The sequence below is a fragment of the Taurulus bubalis genome (assembly GCF_910589615.1).
Source record: "Taurulus bubalis genome assembly, chromosome: 3".
Taxonomy (NCBI): domain Eukaryota; kingdom Metazoa; phylum Chordata; class Actinopteri; order Perciformes; family Cottidae; genus Taurulus; species Taurulus bubalis.
In genome coordinates this window covers 18,551,563-18,576,286 of record NC_136591.1, presented here as the reverse complement: position 1 = coordinate 18,576,286, position 24,724 = coordinate 18,551,563, and the positions used below count along the sequence as shown (strand labels likewise).

Sequence of the window (24,724 nt, the reverse complement as noted above, 5' to 3'; positions counted from 1 at the left end):
TTATTTATTTAGTGCCACAACAACATTCTTTGTTTTGACTTTATATATTGCCTAAATATTTATTGGGGAAATTATTACCACGATAATATTGATCCATAGTTCTTTTATTATTTGATACTTATTTATTTGAATTATTTGGTCTTTCTTTGGAAAGTATTTGTAATTTAAAGACCTTTAAAACATAAAGAATTATACTAAAATAAAGTTTCAAATTATGTAATTATTTAAATGTTTGTTTAAATGCTTTCTGACTGCAGTGAAGCTAAATGTCCAAAAGGAGGCGCCATTCTGTTAGAAATAATGCCTTCAAATGAAGTCAGCGTGGGAATATTTTATGGTGCATTATTATAGTGTTTCATATTGTACTTAAAACAGGATTCTTAAACTGTTCACATTTAGGTGGAAATCTTTAATATTTTCATGAAAGTAAATTAATAAAAAATGTCTGATAAATGTATTTATCCATCGCTGACGGAGCACAGTGGTGATTGAGCCTATGCGTTACGGGTTTTCTCCATTGCATGTACATATAAAATGTAATTATGCACACACTTCTGAAGAAAAAGCATGTTGTTGAGCTGAAGACTCAAAACTATTGCAGTGCTTTCATCAGTGGGCCAGAGGCTCAATCACCACGTTACCTAACTACTCCTGCCGCGACAGATAAATACTGATTTAAGAATAAAAACATATAGGTTCTCACAGTCTAAACAGAACCATGGATCCACTTTGACCTCCATTTTCTTCCAAAAGCGGAAATCAGGGATTAATAATTCATTCCAGGTGAGTCCAGGAGTTTCACCTACAGAAATAACATAAGGTTTAGATGATCTGGATTAACTGTCTGATCATCTGTTGTGTTTGTGCTGTGGATCTTTACACTTTCAGAAAAGTTTGTTTAAAAACCTTCTGATGACACAATAACCCACTTTGTCTGCAAAAGGACAGACTGATGTTTTCTGGTCAAGACTCATTTTTCAGGTATAAAGTAAATATTGTTTTCCTTTTGATGTCTTTTATTTTAAATCTGTTGTTTTGATAACCACTCAGTCGTCTAACATTTCATATCTTTTTCAAACACTTGCGTCACGTGTCAACACTGAAATGTCTTAAAGCTACATTCTCTCTCCTGACCACCAGGGGGCGACTCCTCTGGTTGTTTAGAAGTCTATATAAATGACTCTACTTCTCTCTTGATTTATTCCCTCAGTAAACATGAGTTTATGTCTCAATCTCTAGTTTCAAGTGTTCGATCATTTCCTAAACCAAACAAACTGTTTCAGGATCTTTTCTTCAACATAACTTATGTTCTGTGGAGACAGAAGTTTATTTTGAAAAGACCGTATTCATGTGAAAAAAATTGACACAATGCTGAACTTTTGCTGAATGCTGAACAGGTTCAGATGTTACAGACTCAGTGTGAGCATTCATAATATTTGTAATATTATAAGTTTTCCTCCTTCATGGAATCACAGATTTAAACTTTGATTGTTTTCGCCAAAAGAAACGCAACATTACTGAGGTTCATCTTCCGGTAGTGAATAAACGTGTGAACAGAGATGCCTGCAGGAGCCCTCGTTCTTCAGGCTGCTGACGCCCGAAACAGGAAACGACACCACGTCCACCCGGAGGAGGTGGAGGAGGTGATTCAGATCCCTTCAGGCTGCAATCGGGACGGTGAGACGCGGTGGACATCAGCTGATGGGTGAGACCATGAAAACTGATCTTTTACAGCAAAAGGAGACATGTAATCTACATTTCTGAGGGGGGTTATAGGAAAAGTGGCTTGTTGGTGTTGGTTTGTTTGGAAATGTGTGTTTTATTGTTAGACTACGGGGTCCTTTAAATTCCCTCAACTAACAATCTTGAAGTGTATGATCAGCAGCAGGTATTTGAACACAACTTCTTTAATTTGTATATGAATTCCTCTCTTAAGGATCTATAAATAATATCAGCCTCATGAGAAAAGTACTAGACCAGATGCCATTTATAACATGGAAACTATGTCGTAGACTGGAATGGAAATATAATCTCTTAAATCTGGGGGAGAAAAAAATGTTCTTGCATGATTGTGAATTTAGATTTAATCTGGTTATTCTTTCAAATAAGTAAAAGTCAGATGAATGAAATGGTGTAATCGCATCTAACTCTGAATCTGTTCTCAGAGTAAGTAAAACTAAGAGGAAATTCTTTAAAATATTAATGAATAAATATAATAAATAAATAAATATTACATTATGCTTCGTGTCTGGAGATGATATAAAAATAACTTTAAATACAGACAAATTAACTCTTAGTTTTTACAGGATGTCGTCTGTTGTTTGACTACCAATTTAAATTAATTATGAACAAATATGTAATCTCAAAGTCTCGTAGATGCGTGATTTGATAAATAAATAAAATATAATTTGACAAGAGTGTTATCGGAAGTCACTCATAAATTGATCCAATAAAATAAAATGAGATTAAATCAATGTAAATAAACCTGAAAGTCCTTTAATTATAATGATCTATTTGTTGCTGTTGGAACAATTATTGTGTTTATTAGCATTATCATGAATAAACAAAAACACATATGTTTACTAACATATTGTTTTATTTGATTATTAATTTACCTTTATGGTTCAGTGAAACAAATCCTCATAGTTATTTATTCTGGAAACTGAAGATACATTGTTTTATTAAAACTATGTTCATACTGTTATATTTGTTAATGTTTAAACCTCTTAAATGCATAGAAACAAAAACGTCAGCTGGTTTGATTTTAATGAAAGTTAAATTGTGTGTGTGTGTTTTTTAAAGTAAGAACATTAGTTTGAATTAAAACCCTTTATTTAAATATAAAAAGCACATTTTGTGAGTTTTCACAGCATTGAGGCTGAGATCACACTGACACATTGGCATCAGGACAGCATTTCTGCTCTCTACATCTTCCGTCGCAAACTAAAAACACATCTTTTTCGACTACACCTTGAATAAGGAAGGTAGCGCAGTAGTAGCACTTTAGTATTACTTAGATGGCGCTGACTGATAACACTTTGTGGTTTAACTTTATTGAAGAAATTGTACTTTCTTGATTCTTGTTGTTCTGAGTTTGTACTCGTGGTTGAATGCACTTATTGTAAGTCGCTTTGGATAAAAGCCTCAGCTAAATGAAATGAAATGTAATGTAATCACTTTCAAAGATCATAATACTAGTGCAGTGATAATACATAGTATACAGTTGTTATTCAGTGATAATAAATGATAACACTGTTATTTAGTGATAATAAATGATAATGTACATAATAGGGCTCTTATTCAGTGATAATAAATATATTGGCACTGTTATTGAGTGATAATACATTATTACGCTGTTATTCAGTGTAATAAATACAATGGCGCTGTTATTCAGTCCCGTGTCTCCGCCGCTCAGAGCAGAGCTACGGGGAGGTGAACCAGCTCGGCGGGATGTTCGTGAACGGCCGGCCGCTGCCCGCGCCGGTGCGCATGCGCATAGTGGAGCTCGCTCAGCTCGGCATGCGGCCGTGCGACATCAGCCGCCAGCTGCGCGTGTCCCACGGCTGCGTGTCCAAGATCCTCGCGCGCTACCACGACACCGGCTCCATCCTGCCCGGGGCCATCGGCGGCAGCAAGCCGCGGGTCACCACCCCGGCCGTGGTGGAGAGCATCCGGGACTACAAGCAGGGAGACCCGGGCATCTTCGCCTGGGAGATCCGAGACCGGCTGCTGTCCGACGGCGTGTGCGATAAGTACAACGTGCCGTCCGTCAGCTCCATCAGCCGGATACTCAGGCACAAGCTCGGGGCCCTTTCACCGCCGTGCGAGAGCGGCAAACCGGGCCCGACTCCGCTCCAGTACGCGCACGGCGTCTACCCGTACTCCCCCTACACCACTGGGCCCGCCGTCGTGACCCACACCGGGACCAGGACCGGCAGCGCGCACGCCGGTCACGTGGGCCTGCCGCGGAACTGGCACAACATCCTGGGGATCCGAGCCTTCATGGACCCGACAGGTCGGTGGGGACACTTAAAATAATACGTTTCCTCATTTAATGTTTATTATTTATATATCTGCCTAAACTTTATTCATATTTACAATAAGCAGGAATAACCTAAATACAGTAAAATAATCACATCAAATAGAAATCGATACTTTCGATTGATCATTTTACACAATCTCTCCAAAATTAAAAAATTCTAAATCCAACTGTAAAACAAAAGTAATGTTTGTTTTATGAATGTTTGTCCAAACGTTTTTAAAGAATATATTAAAACAGAAATAATTTAAAACCAAAACATTAGACATTATTCTCTGAGTTTGGAAATAAAAAACTAAAAACTTTGATTTACACCAAAAATATTATCTTTAGTTAGTTAGAGAAACATAATTAATGTATTGTTGGTTTCAAACGTATTGAATTAGCCTAAAAAAATTAATTCGAAAAATTGTTGTAGATTGTAAATTCTTTCCAAAGTCCCAGAAGAAATTTTATAAAAACACAAACTAATCATAATGTCATATTTGGTAGAAAAGAAAGGTATATACTAGCTATACTAATGTGAATAATAACTTCATAATAAAACAAACAATAACACAAAAATAACAACAATAATAATAAGTGTTATCATTATTATTATTGATGTTTTAATGCACTTTTTTTTTTAATGTATCTTCTTCGCCCATAATCACAAAATATAATTATATTGGGATTTTTGGGCTCATATATTTTTAGAAGTTTTTCAGAAATTATTATATTTATAATGTTTGACATTACATCAGCTGCTCATGTTGTTATTCTTTCATTTGGTTTTATTCCACACACAATATTCAAAATTTCATTTTCAAACTTCTTGGTTCTTGACTCGATCCAGAACTTTAACGTTTATTTTTTTAACTGTAAAATAAACTTCATCCTAAATGTTTCAATCTGACATTTTTCAAACCTGCAGTACTTCAGACATTTTGAAATATGAGTTTTTCCAATTTGCACAGTACAGAGTTACAACATGTTGTAACTCTGTACTTGGTCACATGACCAAGTGTGTTTGAGTGTGTTATTCTCTCCTTCTTTCATATTAATAAATATGAAAGAAGGAGAGAATAACACATTACAATCTTACAGTTTTTTGGACTTTATGACATCCAGAGACACAAAAATGACACTGCATACGTTTGAAGTTTTCAGGTCAACTATATATCAAATATATCATATATATATATATATATATATATATATATATATATATATATATATATATATATATATATATATATATATATATATATCCTATATAACTGTTTTTCTAATATATTTTCAGCACTCTTTATTGGTTTTGTTATATTTTTGTTATCACTTTTTTATTTTATTTTTTTCATGTTCATCTGTCTGACATTTGTTTGTGTGTTTACAATCAATGGCTTAACTAATTGTCTAATTCTTTATGGGAAATTATAAAGAGAAGAAATGGAGAAAGTTTTAATGAATGTACATCTTTTTTTCTCGTCTGCAAAACAACAACAAAAGAACAACAACAAAAACACACCGTTTTATCTGAGTTTTAGTTTTTTGTTGACTACTAAAGTGTGATGGTCAAACATTCTGGATATTTCCATTATTTACTATTTATATGAGTGTTTTCTTCAGTAAAACAGTAACTCAAAAGGACTCAAAACCGTTTTGAGATATGAGCCCAACATATTATATATACATTCAATAACAACCGTTTTATTTTTCCAGCACTGTGTGGATCTGATGGACACTCAGCTAAAATGGAGGACTGGACCAGTTTGACCAGTATGGCCAGTATGAGCAGCACCAGACCGTTTCCCTCTGGACTCAACGACAGGGAGAAGACCAGCGAGCCAGACATCAAATACCATCAGCAGGTAAATAACATAGATGTGAATTCATAATTGATGTCTATTGGACAAAAAGAAACGGAACATTTTGAATTGAAGAGGGATTCATGAATACATCGCAAAATCATGTATTATTACATTAAATATGTGGTAGAATTTAGAACTAAATTATTTAAACAGTTATTTATATTTTTTTATTAAAGGAAAATCAAAGGTAAGATTCTTTTTTGTTTTTTGTTGAGCATCTGTTTTTATTTTGTGGCCTCCGAATTTAAACCTCACCAGAGCTCTGATTGGTTTACTTCCTACTTCCTGTTTTCTACTTCATGTTTCCCAGCTGGTTTAGAATAAACTACAAACTGACTGTGGATCAGTAGTAAAATGAGTTGATGACACAGTTATATTCATCAATGAATAAATTAAAGGGTTAACGTTTAATGAGCTCTAAATATAAAACCAATCAGCCAATCAAAGCCCAGTGTTGATTCACAAAGATCATCATCTCCTGATGGGATGGTTTGTGAGGACCAACCTGAGGTCTGGAGACATTTGAGGACGTTTTTTGAAAGCCTGGATATTTTTGGACAACTTTGGAAATTCAGGGTTAGACAATTTTCTTTGTAACATGACTATTTTGGGGATTCAACAATATATTTTACTAACGAGGACCTATTTTTGAATTTTTTATGTGGACCCAGCGTGGATTTGAAAATATGTTTTTAGTGAGAAAGATTATGGAAAGTGAAAATCAAGTTTATGAAAAAATAGGATATTTGTATAACTGAAATTGTGGAAATATGAAATATAAATAACATCAGAAATTTTGTCTTTGAAACTAAGGATGATTTTCCAGAGCGTTTTTAGATTCAAAGACATTTATTAAAAGTAAGGACATTCAGGGGGTTGAACTCAACACATTCAATATTCAAGTTACGGTTCTTAGTTAGGTTAATTCATTAAAAAAAAAATTGTGTAGCCAAAAATCACTAATTACAAACTCTCCTCAGAGGGCTTCACAATCTGTACACACAACATCATCTGACCTTTGACCCTCACATCAGAACAGGAACAGAAGTAGATGTCACCAGAAGTACAATAGATGTCATGTGACCAGAAGTACAATAGATGTCACATGACCAGAAGTACAATATATGTCATGTGACCAAGTACAGCGTTACAACACATTCAATGCATATGACATAATGATTCATATAATAAGATTAGCATGATGAAGAAGTTACAACTATAATAACAGCAACAGTGGATTTAATAGAATAATAATGACATATTAGTTAAATTAAGTAAAGTTAAGTAATGTTAAGTAAAGTTAAGTACAGTTATGGTTAGTGAACGGTTTAAATATTAAACATATTTTAATGCCGTCCTCATTCTCTCATGTCTCCTAATTATTCATTATTATTTTTCCCCTCAGCCCTCCTCCAGTCTCCCTGGTTACGTCTCCGCTTGTGCGTATTCTCCACCGCACCAGTACGGCGTGTACGGAGGTCCAGCAGCCAACTACATGAGCTCTGGAGCCCACTGGCAGCCCCAGTCTCCCAGTTTTCCTCAGAGTCCTGCAGATTTTAACCCCGCAACATCATTTAAACTTCCACAAAGAGATGGTGAGACTTACGACATCCGAATGGTTTCCTCCAGACCTCTGTTGATATCCACGGTTGTATTTCAGTATTTTCATCCTGTATTTTAAGCTTTATTTATTTAAGTTTATTTTTCAGCTATATGCTGCGTTTCTCTGCTCAACCACTAATGTTTGTGTTTCTAAGGAACACGCTGGAGTTTAAAATGGTCACAAATTACACAGAAGAGAAACTTGTTTGGGAAAGAAAAGAAAAGTCTATTTTGGACGTTGCTCAAGCAGAACATACAGATGGTTATGAACCATATCTGCAGGATGAGTTTTGGTTAATGAGAGGTGCAGAAAATGCACCTGCATATACACCTTCAAATATATTTAATTACATTTTTGCTCTTAAGGACGAAAAAACAAACTCACCGTTATTTTAAAAATAATGATCGCAAATCTGATCTGCAGCAGTGGCTTCAGGCCTCATGAAGCTCAGACACACAGACAGTTCTGCTCAATAAGGTCAAGAAGTAACCGATCAGCTGAGTTCAGCGAGTTTAAATCTTCTTGATATCACAACGATACACAACGATTCAACTTTATTCCAATTGATTAACAGCAACAATGCAAATCAATATAAAGCAAATATACAATAATAACTATTAGCCCATTTCATATACCTTAAGAGAACGAATATATATTTCTTAACAATAATACATTTTATTCATTGTTTTTTACTTTTAAGTCAAAGTTAATAATGGATAAATTTGGTGATTTTCAACATTATTCTTATCATCAGTAAACAACTTTCACCAAAATTCATAATTATGATTTCTATCTCATAAATATTACTTTCTACCTTTATAATTATGACTTTCTATCTCATAATTTCGACTTTCTATCCCATAACTATGACTTTCTATCTCATAATTATTACTTTCTAGCTCATAATTATTACTTTCCATCTCATAATTTCGACTTTCTATCTCATAATTATGACTTTCTATCTCATAAATATGACTTTTATCTCATGATTTCGACTTTCTATCTCATAAGATTTACTATGGGGATATTTTTAATATCACAGCTAGATTTTCATCTTGTTCTTTTCTTTTACTTGCGGCAATTTACTCAATCCCACAACCCAAATTAAACTGAGACACCAGACTGATGCTGAATGATGTGTTTTCTCTACAGATGACCGGAAGCCTCAGAGTCTGTACAAACACCACAGATTGTCTTCAACGTCGTGACGACTCAAACGCCAGGAGATGTTTCACGTGACGCCGAAAGACTCAAAGTCAGGTTTTGTTTCTGAGGAGAGTCAAAGGGATTTTTTTTTTGCTGCTGCTGCATAAGAACTGACTGTTAAAACTCTTTATTTCAGGACTTTATTTAGGGATTTATTCTGCTTCCCGAGATGAGCAGCACACACACATGTGGTGAAGGAAAATACAACAAAAGCAACTGGAAATGTAAAAAAAAATGATAACAACTAAAACAGTCATTCTTTATTGTTTTTCCAAAGCAATAATTCTAAATTTTAAGTGAAGAGTTCGATGAGAAGATCGATATATTACTCCCATGCCTATTTGTTGAATACGAAGCTAGCAGCCGCTGAGATTAGCTTAGCATTACAAACCAAAATCCACTCGATAATTGACATATGTATCTGGTTTTAGGGTGAGTTTGAGTTTGAGTTTTTGTTTTAGCCTCACACAGTTACTTCCTGGAGTTTCCGCTGTCCGGACCCAATATGTTTGGGTCCGGACAGCGGAAACTCTGAAACAGCAAAATGTTTTTTATACTTTGGTTTTAGTTCCCGGTAATTGACCCTCCACTAAGCCCCGTCCCCATGGAGCCCACACTGTCACGAACTGCAATCTCCGAATAAATATGATCTAATTCTTGGAAAAACTGAAAAGTTATTTCAAAGAGGAGCATAAATGTTTGATGGATTCAGGATGTTAAAACTGATTCAATAGTTCACTCATTATGTCTTTATTCACTCATTCATTAGGTCTTAATTCATTCATTATGTCTTTATTCACTCACTCGTTAGGTCTTTATTCATTCATTAGGTATTTAGTCACTCATTAGGTCTTTATTCACTCATTAGGTCTTTATGATTTCGATCTTCTCATCGAACTAAAGCCAAATAAGCATATTTCCCTAATTACTCAAACCTTTGCTTATAGTTCCATATTGGTTCCATATTTGTCATGAAACATTTAAATTGCATTGGAATTGTATCATCTTGGTAAATATTTTGGTAAAGCTGTAAATATATTCTATAAATGTGCTTAATAAAGACATGCAATAGAAACTGTATGTCGGTGGTATTGAGTTTTCCAGATGTATGAAAGTGTTCAAACTTATTTACCCAAATTATAAAAATCCCATCCAAAAATCCAGAATGTTCACAATGAATAATATTATTTAAATATGAAATGTTCTGAAACACACAAGACTGTCTTGTGTATGTTTTTCACATCTGAAACAGTGGAAAAAAATATGTCATTTATCACGTGTGAAATTGTGTTCCACAAGTGATAAAAAAAAGTTCAATGTAATGCTCATTTTTGTCTAAACTCTTTAAGTTAATATAAATAAAAACAACAAAACAGAAATTCAGCGAAAACCAACCAAACCTGAAAAAGAAACCTGTCCAGTTTCAGCCTCACAGGTGAGAAGAAGCTTCCAGCAGGTAAACAAACAGAAGCTGTAACCTGATCCATCAGGAAACGGCTCAAAGTCAACATCATTAATACGGAGCACCGGCTCTTTGTTTCAAACTGTCTCTTTGAGTCCTTCAGGAAGCCGTTAAGTCCCCGTTCTCCTCCCTGTGATCTGCTTTGTGTTGTTCTGTCTGAGAACCTCCACCTAGAGTCCCTTCTGGGGCGTTATTGATTCGTTCTTCGTAGTTTTTAGTTTAGTTTTTAGGCCATCGCCATCGGGAGGAGTGGAAACGTTCACGCAAAGTTAACTCCTGAGATCGGGGAACGTCACAATGTTCGGTCTTAGTTTTAGTGATGAGAGTGATCAGAGAGTTTGGGTTACCTGTACTGCACCTTTAACAGGATTAGAGATTTTGTTTAATAGTTGTACTGCACCTTTAACCCCTGGATTATAACCTGTGTTTAATAGTTGTACTGCACCTTTAATAGCATCAGAGTTTGTTTCTAGTAGTGATTCTGCACCTTTAACAGCTGGATTAGATCTTTTGTTTTTTACCTATACTGCACCTTTAACAGCTGCGGATTAGAGCTTGTGTTTAATAGTTGTACTGCACCTTTAACAGACGGATTAGAGTTTGTGTTTTTTATTTGGACTGCACAGTGGCTCAGTGGTGAGCAGGGTCGTCCTTCAATCGGCGGTTCAATCCCCGGCTACGCTAGCCCATGTCGATGTGTCCTTGAGCAAGACACTTAACCCTAAATTGCTCCCATGGCTGCGCCTACGGTGTATGAATGGTTGATAATCTGGGCCCTATTCCTCGTACCTGGTTTACTGAGTTAGCGGGCTAATTGTCAGGATAATATGACGTAGGTCAGGCTTTCTCGGTTTCTTGAAGCAAGCTTAGATTAATCACCATAGCAACACAGCCAAAAATTTAAACCTGCTCCCGGTCAGGCTTACTGAAATTCACTGGATAAACTGACCACTCCCACCGGACAAAAACGGCAGCTCACTTCCTCATTGATGAAGGAGCGATATTAGTAATATTAGTTTTATAGGGAGAGAGTTCTTTCAGATCGCCAAGATCCATCCTTTACATTATCATGACTTCCTGTACGCGGCGATATAGATTTTGCCGGCAAGAAATAATTTATTTACGAAAGCTTCTCGAGCCGCGGACATTGATCATACAAGCACAGCCGATCGCCCGTCTCAGACACAGACTATCAGCCGCTGCATGTCGCTGTTCTTAAGTTTATTTAGCGCTTCAGAAACTTATGGATGTGTTGAAAGCGCTCATAATTATATGACAGTGCTATTAGTACACCATACAAATCATTATTGTAGAACATGATTTAGGTTATCGTGATAAGAATACAGAGAATCACACACAATTTATTTTCACTGCTTCAATTGATTGAATTTCTGATTATGAATAATACATACATACTGATCCGCCCATACAGATATTCAAACTCCTAGTTAAATGGTAATCTACACATACATGTATATACATACAGTACATGATTCATACGTGCATACAGTACATATATCCTCATAAGTATATATTTATTCGTAAATATAATCTGATTGATTTGGGTGATGAAGCACTTAAAATTAGCCGATACATTTTCTCAACAATGACGCATTTAACTTGTCTGATATATTTGTGACGCTTATGTCTCACAGCGGGGCCGCTGTTAAAGTTGCGTTCATGGCAACAATGTTGCAAAAACCTTGGAATATTCGCAACGCGTTTGCTGTGAATGACTACGGTATTGACTTCCTCATATGCCTTCATGATCATCTGCTGCTTCTCATTAGAGAAATAAAAAGAGGTTCCTTTGAGTGTATTTGCCACTGTACTGTTAGGACATCGTGGTGTCAGTGCTCCATTATTATCCCTTCTGAAGAGGAGCGGGCGCGCGCATTTATCCAGATGACTGACGTCTGGCTAGAATTAACGAGACCGTTTCAGCGCGGATCAGCCGTGAAGAAACCCAGATAGCCTGATGTCAATCATCTCGCTAATTTAAGATGGAGATTAGGACATTTGCTTGACTTTGTTTAGCCAGGTACGAGAAACAGGGCCCTGATGTGGCACCTTGCATGGTAGCTCCTCTCATCAGTGTGTGAATGGGTGAATGATGTCATGTAGTGTTAAAGCGCGTTGAGTGGTCGGAAGACTAGAAAAGCGCTGGACGAGTCCATTTAACAACTGGATTTGATTTTTTCTTGTGTACTTGTACTGTAATTTAACAGCTGGATTAGAGTTTGTGTGTTGTATTCATACTGTACCTTTATTAGCTGCATTAGCGTTTAATAGTTGTACTGCGCCTTTAACAGCTGGATTAGATTTTGTGTGTGTGTTTTGCTCTTGTACCGTACCTTTATTAGCTGGATTAGAGATTGCATTTGGTACTTTGACTGCAACATTTTGTGTTGTGTGGTTTACAAACCCTTTAACCACACAACATGTGGTTAAAGGGTTTGGAAACTTGCAATAATATGACATCCTTCTCCTTTTCGGTTGAGTTGTTCTTAGGGATCTCCCGCGGATGAATGTGAAGTTTATCATATGGTTGATTTATCATTCCTGATTGCTGGCATCATCTCTGTGGACATTAATCACATTAACGCCTCCCTCCTCTTCATCTCCGCTCCGCTGAGTCTTCACCAGCGTACCGTGTCAAATACTGCAGAACCACAACGTGTTGCGACGCCAGGAATCAATTATGACAGATCACCCTGTCAGACTGAGAATCTCCTTTTCTTTTTCCTGAGTGTGAGACGCTCTTTTTAAACATGATTATTCTGTTGCTGTTTTTAACGAAGCAGCCTTTGCCCATTTTACCCCACTTATACAAACAAAATATTCCATTTATATTTACTCACTTGCCGGTATATTAGGTACAGATAATGTGGTCTAAAGGTCCTGTTGAATCCTTCATGAAGGTTTTAATGCTCAGTTTTTGTTGAGACTGTTTAAGAGTGCTCCTGTTGTTTGCCTATCTTCACTGATACTAAGGGGGTGGACAAAATAATAGAAACACCTGTCATTTATGTTAATTGAATATGTGATTTGAGATTAACCAGATTTCCGTTCTCATCTGACTCTGGGGAAGATGATTTTGAACGACAGTTGGCAGCTTCTCTTCTCTATTGTCGCTGTTGCCAGAAGAACAAAAAAACAAACATTAGATATCATCTAAATGATAATATTTGTTGTATTTCCGTCCCAGAGGAGAGACACCAAATTCAGCTAATGTCACAAAGTCAAAGCGGCCAGAAATGTAAAAAAAAAAAATCTGTATTCTCCACGTCAGAGACAATGACTTTGCAGGAACACAAACACAACTGGCTCCGAGTCAGGTGAGAGATGGTTCCCACAGATCTCACCTGGATAACCTCCTGCTGTCTTTTGCCACCATCTCTGACGGACAGCAGAGTGATGACAGGCGACGCTGAGGGAACGGGTTCAGGGCGTGCGGGCGATCCCTGATGCCATCTCAACTATTTGGCTTTCGTCCACGTTGCCGTGCACCCTGCTGACACGACACTGCTGACACGACACAGCGCGCCTTTGTGTTGTTGGGAATGTTTTGTGTTTGTTGCAGGTGACGGACGGTGATTGTGAGTAGCTTGCTGCAGATCTGGTAGACATTAGGGGAGAAAGATGGTTCTGCAGCAGACTGGATGGTGTGATAAACAGCAGCACCTCGTCTGTTAGCTCGTAGAAGAAGGATAATAACTCTAAAACACCTCGGTGGTACAAAGAGAGCTGGATGGGATCGCTGCCAATTTATCTAAGTGGTCAACTGCGGTACTGCAGCAAAAACCAAAGGAGTTACCCCCTGGTGGTCAGGAGAGAGAATGCAGCTTTAACACATCAAGTTTTGGCTTCACTTTACAGATCCAGAGGTTGCTGCCTGGAACAGTTTAGATGATAATCTTAATAGACGTAATGAAATAGACACTTTGACATAGGTGTGAATATCTGAGCAAACCTTTAAGAAGTCTTTTAAAATGCTTAGTTTGCAATCAACTAGAATTACAAGGAATAGAATGCAGTTTTCCAAGTGTCTTCGTATTCGTCTCCACATCCAGTACATTCTAAACTGGTTGATTTTTCGACAGCTCTCTCGATGATGCACTTCTGCTGTCCCACATGAACCAAAGGCCCTGAGCTGTGGATCTCCGCTCATCACCTGATCTTTCACCTGTGCTGTTGATCCTGCAGATCTGAGCTCACACACATCAACAGAAACTCTCACCATATTTGACCTGAGGATTGACACTGAAAGGCTTTTAAAATACTTCAGCGGAGGGGGGAGGGTTCTTCCGGCCGAGTAAAACTCTCAGGTTTCACGGTAAAGTGGAGGTGATGGTACCTGAAGACATCACAATGCTGCTCATTAAAGCCTTTCAGCACACGGTATCTCCCCCTGTTTAACGTATCAATGTGTGGAGAATTAGCAGTGCGTCTGTTTTGTGCTTTAATCCCAGACTTTCGTTTTGTGTCATTAAACAAAAAGACATGAAACTTTCTTCACCTGCGCGGGTTCTCCTTCTTTTAAAGGAGCGGTGAAGCGTCCCGAGCCTCCGCTGTGCTCCACTTCCCACCAGGCATGCTGCAACGAGTCGGGACGCCACGGAGAAGAAGAGTAGTGGAAGTAACTAGCGACACTTACTCCTTATCGTGGAGCTTTGTGGTGAACATTTTTGAAGTATCAGTTAAAAGTCGTGGGTTTTAGTTTTACTCCAGTGCTTGGGGGCTTTAATCTTTGAAAAATTGGGACCAATTTATATCAGGTCACAAGATACATATCAAGAAAAAAACTATAAAACATGTTCGGTATCAAATTAAACCTAAAAATCAGGACTACAATAATATATAATCCCCATGTACAACCTCTAAACACAACTCAAACAATAGAGGATTGGGGGTTAGGTTGAGGTTTAGGGTGAGAGCTTTAAGGGCTACGTTTAATGTTTTAAATTCTCATTTATTTCATTGGCATCCAATAAAATGAATAAAGTTGCGTTAAGCCACAGAGTTCATCTTGTTTGAGGATTTGAATCAGACGGAAGCTGATGCGGAAGTGTCTGAACTCGAGGCTTCATAACTCCACAATAAATCCACAGTTTATTGGGTGACGTCACAATGACTATACCTCCACTTCTTATGTTCAGAGTCTGTGGTTGGAATCAATGTCAACGTCACAAACCAAAGAACACGAACTGGCTTGTTTTCAATCAACTGAGAGTCTGAAAGTGACTGCTGGAGGAGACCACACCACACAGGTCAAAGCTGGATGTCTTCTCTGCCTCTCGTCAGACCGTCTGACATTTTAAAAGCTCCCAGCGGAAGAAGACAGGGTCACTGAGCAGCTGATCGCTGTTTTCTGAAAGAGAAAACAAAAACTAAGACAGACGTTTGTCAGGAGTGAAGAGGAGTGCAGATGAAGAGCAATAATAGGAGACGACATGGTGGATTCAGATGACTGTAGCTCAGGTATTTACACTCAGTGGCTGAGCTTTCAAGACTTGAGCAAATCGCCTGACATGAATGTGTTGAAGGCAGCAGAACCTTTAAGAAGGTCCTAAAAAAGGAAGTTTGATTACCTCGTCGAAGTCTCGTCCGTGCCGCTCGGCGTCTTGATACCAACGCACGAGGCCCCCTTCGGTCTTTATGAGAAAACTAACTCCAATTTAAACCCACCCTCGTCATTGTTAGACGCTCAGAGCAACGGATGTGATATGAAGAGTGAGAAAGTCAATCACATCGAGACAACAAGTCCCTTTGGTCAAGAGTCGGGCAAAACAGCTGATGAGCCGATGGAGTCAGTGGTAAAGAAGTAAAGAAGTCTCCAGTCAGTTCTGCCGAGTGAACCCACTGCTTCATGTGTTAAAGCTGCATTCTCTCTCCTGACCACCAGGGAGCGACTCCTCTGGTTGTATAGAAGTATATGCTTCATGTGTTAAAGCTGCATTCTCTCTACTGACCACCAGGGGGGACTCCTCATGTTTACAATGTTTACAATGTCTACTGAGGCAATAAATCAAGAGAGAAGTAGAATCATTTTCTCATAGATTTCTATACAACCAGAGGAGTCGCCGCCTGGTGGTCATCATAGAGAATGCAGCTTTAAGACACCGTTTCCCAACGTTATTCCCGCCGTAAGCCTGGTTTATTCTTGACTCCTCCACGTATGGAAGGCCTCTTGCTGGTCTCTAGGTGGTCTGCTTTGGGGTTTGCCTCCGTGTGACCTCTGCTTGTGCCCCGTGACCCCTCTGTGACTTCCCAGGGGTCACCAGGGGAAGGAAACAGATGTCACACGCCTTCCTCATGGGGCTCTTCATGTTTTTAGTCCCTCAGCTCCTGTATAACTTCGGCTTTTCTGTTTCCGTCACTTTGAGTGAAAACTGCCATCTGAAACGAGAACATTTCCTCCATTTCCAATATGGAGTAAAAATTACTGGACAAGGAAATAAAAAAATAAGTCATGTTACCTAAAGTATTAAAGCAGAAAATTATGCAAAGAATAATACCCAGCATGCACCAATCCAAGCATTTTTAGGCATAAAGGTTATAACTTTTCCATTTTTGAACCAAACAACAATGTTTTTTGACTTAAACTCCTTGGTTATTCCCCAAGGCTTTGTTTTATTATGATTCTTCTTTCTAGCTTTCGATTATTTAGGTTTACAACTCTGTAGGTTGTTGTTTAGGCCTTGAACCATGGAGTTGGAAAAACTCGGGACCGCTAGAGATGGCATTTTTGGGAAATCTTGCTCATATCATGCAGGATCTTCATAGTTATGATCAAAATATGTTATACTTTTTTTTATGTACTTTTTCTTCACAAATAAATTCTGGAAAAAATTATATGAAATAATACAAGTATTAGAACTCATTTGGAAACTCATACGACTACTTGAACAGACCTCACTAAGGCCTCTAGAAGGGCTTTAAAACCTTTTAAGCCCCGAATGGACCTATATAGGTCCTTTTTTAAAATTTTAATTAAACTGTGTAAAACATTACAATAATCATGAACAAATATATTGATGCTACACATCAAATTAAACAAGAGAACCTGGGCTACAATAATTAATTTCAACACAACTCAAACACCAACTAAAATAATTAAAAAAATAAAATAGTTATAATTTTGTCACGAGTCAGCCCACTCTGCATGTTTCCGGAACTAGCAGCCCGTAGCTTGGTGCTATCAGAAAAAGACAAATAGCAAAAAGCAAGACAATTCCACATCCCTCCCAACCAAATCCCTCAGTTGCAAAGCATCACTGAGATATGAACCAAAGAACACAGCAACATAAATCGCTGAGTCAGCAAATTTTGAAAAAAAATTGAGAAAATAGCAAATATAAGAAGAAATGCATTTCCCTTAGTAAATCCCCACTAATACAAGTTTATTGAACATCATAAGTCATATACAAGTGAAATATAAGGTTTGCTACATGAAAAAATTAAAATGTCACAGATGCACGAAAATATGCGCAAATGTGCCGAAATGCAAATTTTGGAAACCTCGCCTGAATTCTCTCTGTACTTTACCCAATCTGACTTTGTTCTGCTTCACGTTTTCAAGTGAAAACAGTGCAGAGAGACTGTTCACATATTGTGCTATGATTTGGGAGAGATTCAGGCTTAGTGAAGCATCATTTCAAGGAGATAATCATCCTGAAAGTGCTTTTTTCTATAGGCGGACCTGGAACTTCTATTTTGTCTATGTTTCAATCTTTATTTACTCTTAGCCAGCAACATATATACTAATATTTACACATCTGACCAAAAGCTCACAAGGGTTGCCTTTATTATAACACCAAAATTATTCAAATAGCCCTTGTGGTTGCAGAGATACACCCTTTTTAGTTTGGGTATGCTATTTCGAGCTAAATCCTAAAAAATGCCTTGGGGCTTAACAATGCTTATAAGGTTAACCTTTTAGAGGCTTCAAAAGGTTAAAACCAACGGTGGAAGAAGTGTTGACATATTTAAGTGTGGCTCAGCTGCAAGGGGTCATAGACCCCTGCAGCAAGCGCACGTCATGTTCTCCTGCGGGCTTATTATAGCCTATATTTCTTCTTATTCCGCAAAACTTTGGACCATATCTCCTCCCGCGGCGTTGCCCGCACATGCGTCAAAATACATCAAAACGTGCGGCCTGATCGGGAATCGCCTGGATTACTTTTTTAAGAGATTCGACCGGCCATTTTCCCGAAAAGTGTGAAAAACGGCGGGAAATTGTCCCATTCACTTGACTGGGGTTTCGGACTGAAGAGAGCAAAAAAACATTCATCTTTGTGCCCACAGTGACTCGTCATAATTTATCGTAGAGAAATGATTTCATGTAATTGAGTTTTCATGTAATTATTGTTCAAGTTTAGGAAAATGTGGGAGCCATTTCAGAGTTTACAATGGGTGTGTATGGGGCAGGTTAGAGTGGTGATGTCATCGCTAGAGCAGGAGCTTTGTACTAACCCCCTTATTTGTATTAGGATTTTGCCATTCACTCCACAATATTTACTTTTGAGGCATAATTTATGTATGAAAACGTTGGAAATATTGTGCTTGTGGTACACATGCGTCGTGGAATCCAACAAATTTATACTTTTTTGTCAGCAAGCCTGAAAGCGACATGAAGTCCGGCCAACTGCTCCATCAACCTCCATGTTAAATCGGACCACAATTTTCTCTCATGACGGAAACGTGAGCACTTTATAAACTGGAGTTACGCTATAATTTCTAAATCCTTACAAATATTGAAGTAGACGGAAACGTTCTCAGAAGTCTTGTGCTTCTCATGATTACGTTATTTTCGCGATGGGATTCACCGTTGTCCGTCAAATACAATAGTTTGAAAGGTTGTTTTCTCATTAAATCCACAGTCCAGTCTCCCGCTCTGTGATAGTGACACAGCTGTTTCAAGTTAGCCAATCAGGACTGCCACCATGGCGCGCGAACGGTTGTTCGCGTGCAATGGTGGCAGTCCTGAGTCTGAGTGCACGTCTCTTGACTTTTGATCATATTTATGCAAAAAATAAATACTTTTTTTTATTTATTTATTTTAAAGTCAAGGAGTTATTGTTTCTTTAGAGATCAAGGACAATAGGGGCTGGTATTGAACGGCCGCGCGTGCGCGTGTTAATACGGTCGCGTGCACGTTCGTGTGTGTGTGCGCACGCATGTCACTTTGAATCAGGACTAACAGCTCCACTGACGCTCACGTTCACATTATTAAGTGCAGAAAAATATTCAAGCATATCAATGCGATCGGCTGCTTGTTTCCTCTCTGGTGAATGTACTATTTTAGAGATTTGAGCATGTATTTGCCTTGAAATCTGGGGTTTAACAGATGGTTTGGTAGAAAATCTGCACACACATGACTTGGAGATATTCAGTCAAAGGCATTGTAATGCCTTCTGTCTGTCTACCTGTCTGTCTTTCTGTCTTCCCTTTCAACATAAAAGCCTCATGATTTAACTATATCTTAACATAAAGCTCAAATGAGGATTATTGTATTAAATAGAAAATAAATACACAATTGTACACAATATTTGTTTATGTAATCACGTGATATGTTGCAGCAAAGTGCTGTCCCATTCATATTTACACCATCAAGCCCTCACAGCTAATGTTGGCATATATATATATATATATATATATATATATATATATATATATATATATATATATATATATATATATATATATAATGTACCTCAATAACCTCAATAACACGTCTCACTACCAGTAATGTATATATATTGCGACGTCTTACGGCAGTAGTAGCCACACTTTCAAAATTTCTTGGAAAAATTTCTAGTTTACATATGTAACACTATTATTCTCTGTTAAAGTAAACGTCCTGCATGTAAACTCTTATTCTAATAAAATAATTAACATAAAAATATACTTGAAATACAAAAAGTAAAAGGACATATTATGCCAAATAATGTATTTTATTTGTATTATATTGTATTTTAATGCAATAAAGTGACAGCTGGTAAATATGGAGCTCATTTTAGTTACTTTATATTCTGATAGGAAGTTTTTAAATTCCACGTTGGGGATCAATACAGTTTTATCTTCACATCAGAATGTATTAGTTGATTATATAAAGTTTTCTTGAATAACTATAGTTTTGAAGTAAAAATTACAAAATCTACTTCTGAGATGTAGTTGGGTAAAGTATAAAGTAGCAGAAAATGTACTTGTAAATTATATGAACCTCTACGTTGTACTTAAGTTCAATACTTGAGGGAATGTACTTTGTTACCACTGAATAAACATATTTGTTTTTTGCAATTCAGCCTAATGAAATTAGTCACTTTTGTATTGTATGGCACCAGAATTAGACAACTTGGTAATAAAACAAATATTTTAAATTGTGAAGAAAATGAAACTTAAAAGTATTTATAAGTAAGTATAAGCTAACAATAAGAGCGGAGTTTATTTGTAACAATGTCGTGAATTCAAAAGTTACTTTGTCTCTTCACACCTCGGCTTTCAGAGAGGACACCAACAAAGAAGAATGAGAACAACTGGAGTTACAGGTGCACACACGCACACGCACACACACACAGGCCCCAAAATAAACTCATAAACATTCCTTATTATTATTATTATTTTCTATTGTTATGTTCATGTCAGCCATTTTTTTGTTCTTAAAATATTTAATAAAATAATATATATATATATGACGTGGAGGTGGAGAGTATTTGCAAAATGAATAAACTGAAAGTCAACAGAAATATAATAAAAGTGCAATGCATGTTGAGAAGAAATAAATATGTGTATATATATATATATATATTTCTGCTTTATATGTATGTATATACAGTATGTGTGTATATATATGTATACATACATATTTATTTGTATATATATATATATATATATATATATATATATATATATATATACACACATGATTTTTAAGATTAATTCAGCACACGTTTTCCCAACAATTAACCCATAATATGTGTATATATATATATATATATATATATATATATATATATATATATATATATATATATATATGTATATATATATATATATATATATATATACATATATATACATGTGTGTATGTATATATACAAATAAAAAAAATTAAATATATATATATATACATGTGTGTATATATATACACAAATAAAAAAAAATATATATATATATCTGTGTGTATGACATATCAGTTATCATGCATGAAGGTAATCAGAGTTTTATTCGAGCCTCTCTGCTGCTCTGCTCCGACGCTTCATGCATTGTCACCTTGATCTAAAGTCTGGAAAAAAACAATAAAAATTCCTCCTCTGCACTAAAGCCGCTCAGCGGCATCATTAGCGGAATAAAAGGGATGAAATGTGAGCGTGAATGTCTCTCTGACTCACTGCTCTACATTAACATCACATCTGCTGACAGAAAACCTGCTTTAACAAGTGGACACAGGGCTGGTTTCAAGAACGTCCGCACGGTACAGTGTCATAGTGTTTGGTATCCTTCTAACTTTATTTAAATACATTATTTCTGTGAATAACTGTAATCCAGAATATAATCAGGAAAATTCAATACAAGCGACAATAAATGCCAGAAAACTGACGCAAAAGCCAACGGCATGAATATTTTTATGTTTTAAAGGTCAAAAGCTTCACATTTAATCTAAATATCGCCCTTAATGCTTTAAAAAGCCAGCACCAATAAAACATTTTTTGGGGGATTTCAGGAAATTGCTTCCTTTTTCTTGATTTCAGATGCTACATGCTCTTACAATATTATTTCTTTCTCATTGACCTTCTGAAACACAATTTTAACCAGTTTTTTTTTTTTATAACCAGAGTTCGACTGAACCTGACTCCTGAGAGCAGCAGTGAAAACCTCCGACTGATCCGCAGCAGATGGGGACTTGGTCACTTTGATGGTTTTATAAGAAGCCCAGAAATATGGCGCCGTTGATCTCATAAACCAGCAGGACAGTAACCAAACTGGTCTAATGTAACCAGGAATCATGTTTACACTACTGCTGCTGTCCCAACAGAAGAAGATGCCAACTTGTGTTGCGTTCAGGTGAAGTTGGAAACACTTGAAGCTACAACTTGCGAAGAAACATGTTACAAAATATAATTCCTGTTGCAGCCAGAAAGTGACTAAGTACATTTACTCAAGTACTGTATGATAGGCTGTGAATACTATTCAATAGAAAGTATATATTTGTGTGTTTGTGTGTTTATTCACCCATTGGTTTGTGAGCTACATTGTTGAAGCCTTCTGAGTTTTTAACTGTCGCCATGTATTTATTTTTTTGCAACCTGGGTCCTATTCTTCGTACCTGGCTTACTGAGTTAGCGGGCTAATTTTCAGGATAAGATGACGTAGGTCAGACTTTTCGGTTCGTGGAAGCAAGTTTAGAAAAATCACCATAGCAACACATCCAAAAATGTAAACCTGCTCCCGGGCAGGCTTACTGAAATTCACTGGAGGAACTGTCACTCCCACCGAACAAAAAAGGCAGCTCCCTTCCTCATTGATGAAGGAGCGATATTAGTTTTATTAGTTTTATAGGGAGAGAGTTATTTCAGATCGCCAGGATCCATCCTTTACATTATCATGACTTTCTGTACGCGGCGATATAGATTTTGCCGGCAAGAAATTATTTATTTATGAGAGCTTCTCGAGCCGCGGACATTGATCACCACAGGCGCAGCCGATCGCCCGTCTGACAGACACAGACTATCAGCCGCTGCATTCCGCGCTGTTCTTAAGTTTATTTAGCCCTTAAGAAACTTATATATGTGTTGAAAGCACTCATAATTATATGACTGTGTTATTAGTACATCATACATATCATTATTGTAGAACATGATTAAGGTGATCGTGATAAGAATACAGAGAATCACACACAAATTATTTTCACTGCTTTAATTGATTTAATTTCTGATTATGAATAATACATACATACTGATCCGCCCATACACATATTCAAACTCCTAGTTATAGTAATCTACACATGTATATACATATAGTACATGATTCATACGTGCATACAGTACATATATCCTCATAAGTATATATTTATTCGTAAATATAATCTGATTGATTTGGGTGATGAAGCACTTAAAATGATCTGATACATTTTCCTAACACTAACGCATTTAACTTGTCTAATATATTTGCGACGCTTATGTCTCGCAGCGGGGGCGGTGTTAAGCTGCGTTCACACTGGAAACGTTACGAATCGTTTGCTGTAAACGCAGCATTAGATTTTGCCATGATTAAGGTCTTGAATTCCTCATATGCCTTCATGATCATCTCCTGCTTCTCAGCGGAGAAATAAAAAGAGGTTCCTCTGAGTTTATTTGCCATTATACTGTTAGAACATCGTGGTGTCAGTGCTCGATTATTATCCCTTCTGAAGAGGAAGACACGCGCATTTATCCAGATGATTGACGTCTGGTTAGAATTAACGAGACCGTTTCAGCACGGATCTTCCGTGGAGAAACCGAATTAGCCTGATGTCAATCATCTCGCTAATTTTAGATGGATAATAGGACATTTGCTCGACTTTGTTGAACCACGTACGAAGAATACCCGCCAGAAGACACAATAGAAGCTGGCGCTAAATACAACTGAACACTGAATAAGACATGTTTAGGTCAGTAGAGAGAATGCATAGACTTCTATACAACCAGAGGAGTTGCCCTTTGATTATCAGTGAAAACATCAAGATTCATCAGGGAATATTAAACGTGTAAAAGTTGTTAACACGCAGACGACACCGCATTGTGCTTTTGAGTGAATTTACGATATGACAAACGAGTCAAAACTACACTGTACCTTCAACATTAAACTTTACCCGAAATAGATCCGTGTGCAGATCTGTTTCTTCGTCTGTCAAACACATTGTGGTCGTTGTGTAATGGAGAAATGTGGACGGACCACCCACCCTGCCGGCGCTGAAACGGGATCCGCGGAGGGTAGTTAAACTGTTTCCACAGGTCACTCGTGACCCACTTGTTAAAGTTTTGAAGCAAGAGGAGGACAGTGTGTGTGTTGAAACTGTGGCAGCTTGATGAAGACGTATGCTGTCTAGGAGAAAGAAACAAGCTTCTTCTTCTTCCTCCACTTCCAGCCCGTTTGGCCAGACTCTCCGATAGCATGAGGGTCATAAATCTGCTCCGAGATGAGTTACTGCAGCTCGGGGACGCCCGGGTGTTTTTGTCGAGGTGGTATGTTGTAAAACAGCCAAGAAAATCATGACATCGCTCGTAGAAAATATCCAACCGCGCAAAGAAATAATCCCACAGAGGATTTTCTGGAATTTCACCGCCACGTGACACGAGAGCGATGATTTCACAAGAGAAGAAAACAGTGTTTGTGCTGCGCCCAAATTCAGATGTGAAGACATCCAAGTGATTCACATGTGATGTTTTCTGTGGATATCGAAACAAACATGGATTTGAGTCAAAAACTAAACGTGGCTTGAATTTAAACAGTGAAAAAAATATCAAAATATCAGTTCTGCATTTCTCTACTTTTACATCAATTGTGCAGATAACACTTGATGT

The 24,724-nt window shown here is 37.3% G+C and overlaps 1 protein-coding gene across 1 annotated transcript; it reads left to right on the top strand.

Moving 5' to 3' along the window:
- Nucleotides 1-1,559: 1,559 nt before the first annotated feature.
- pax1b (paired box 1b) lies at nt 1,560-15,988 on the top strand (the record flags this gene model as incomplete). The annotated part of the gene is made up of 5 exons (XM_079215692.1): nt 1,560-1,677; nt 3,395-4,015; nt 5,741-5,889; nt 7,295-7,484; nt 15,864-15,988. 5 exons carry the CDS (start codon nt 1,560-1,562, stop codon nt 15,986-15,988), a joined length of 1,203 nt encoding a protein of 400 aa, XP_079071818.1.
- Nucleotides 15,989-24,724: the final 8,736 nt, after the last annotated feature.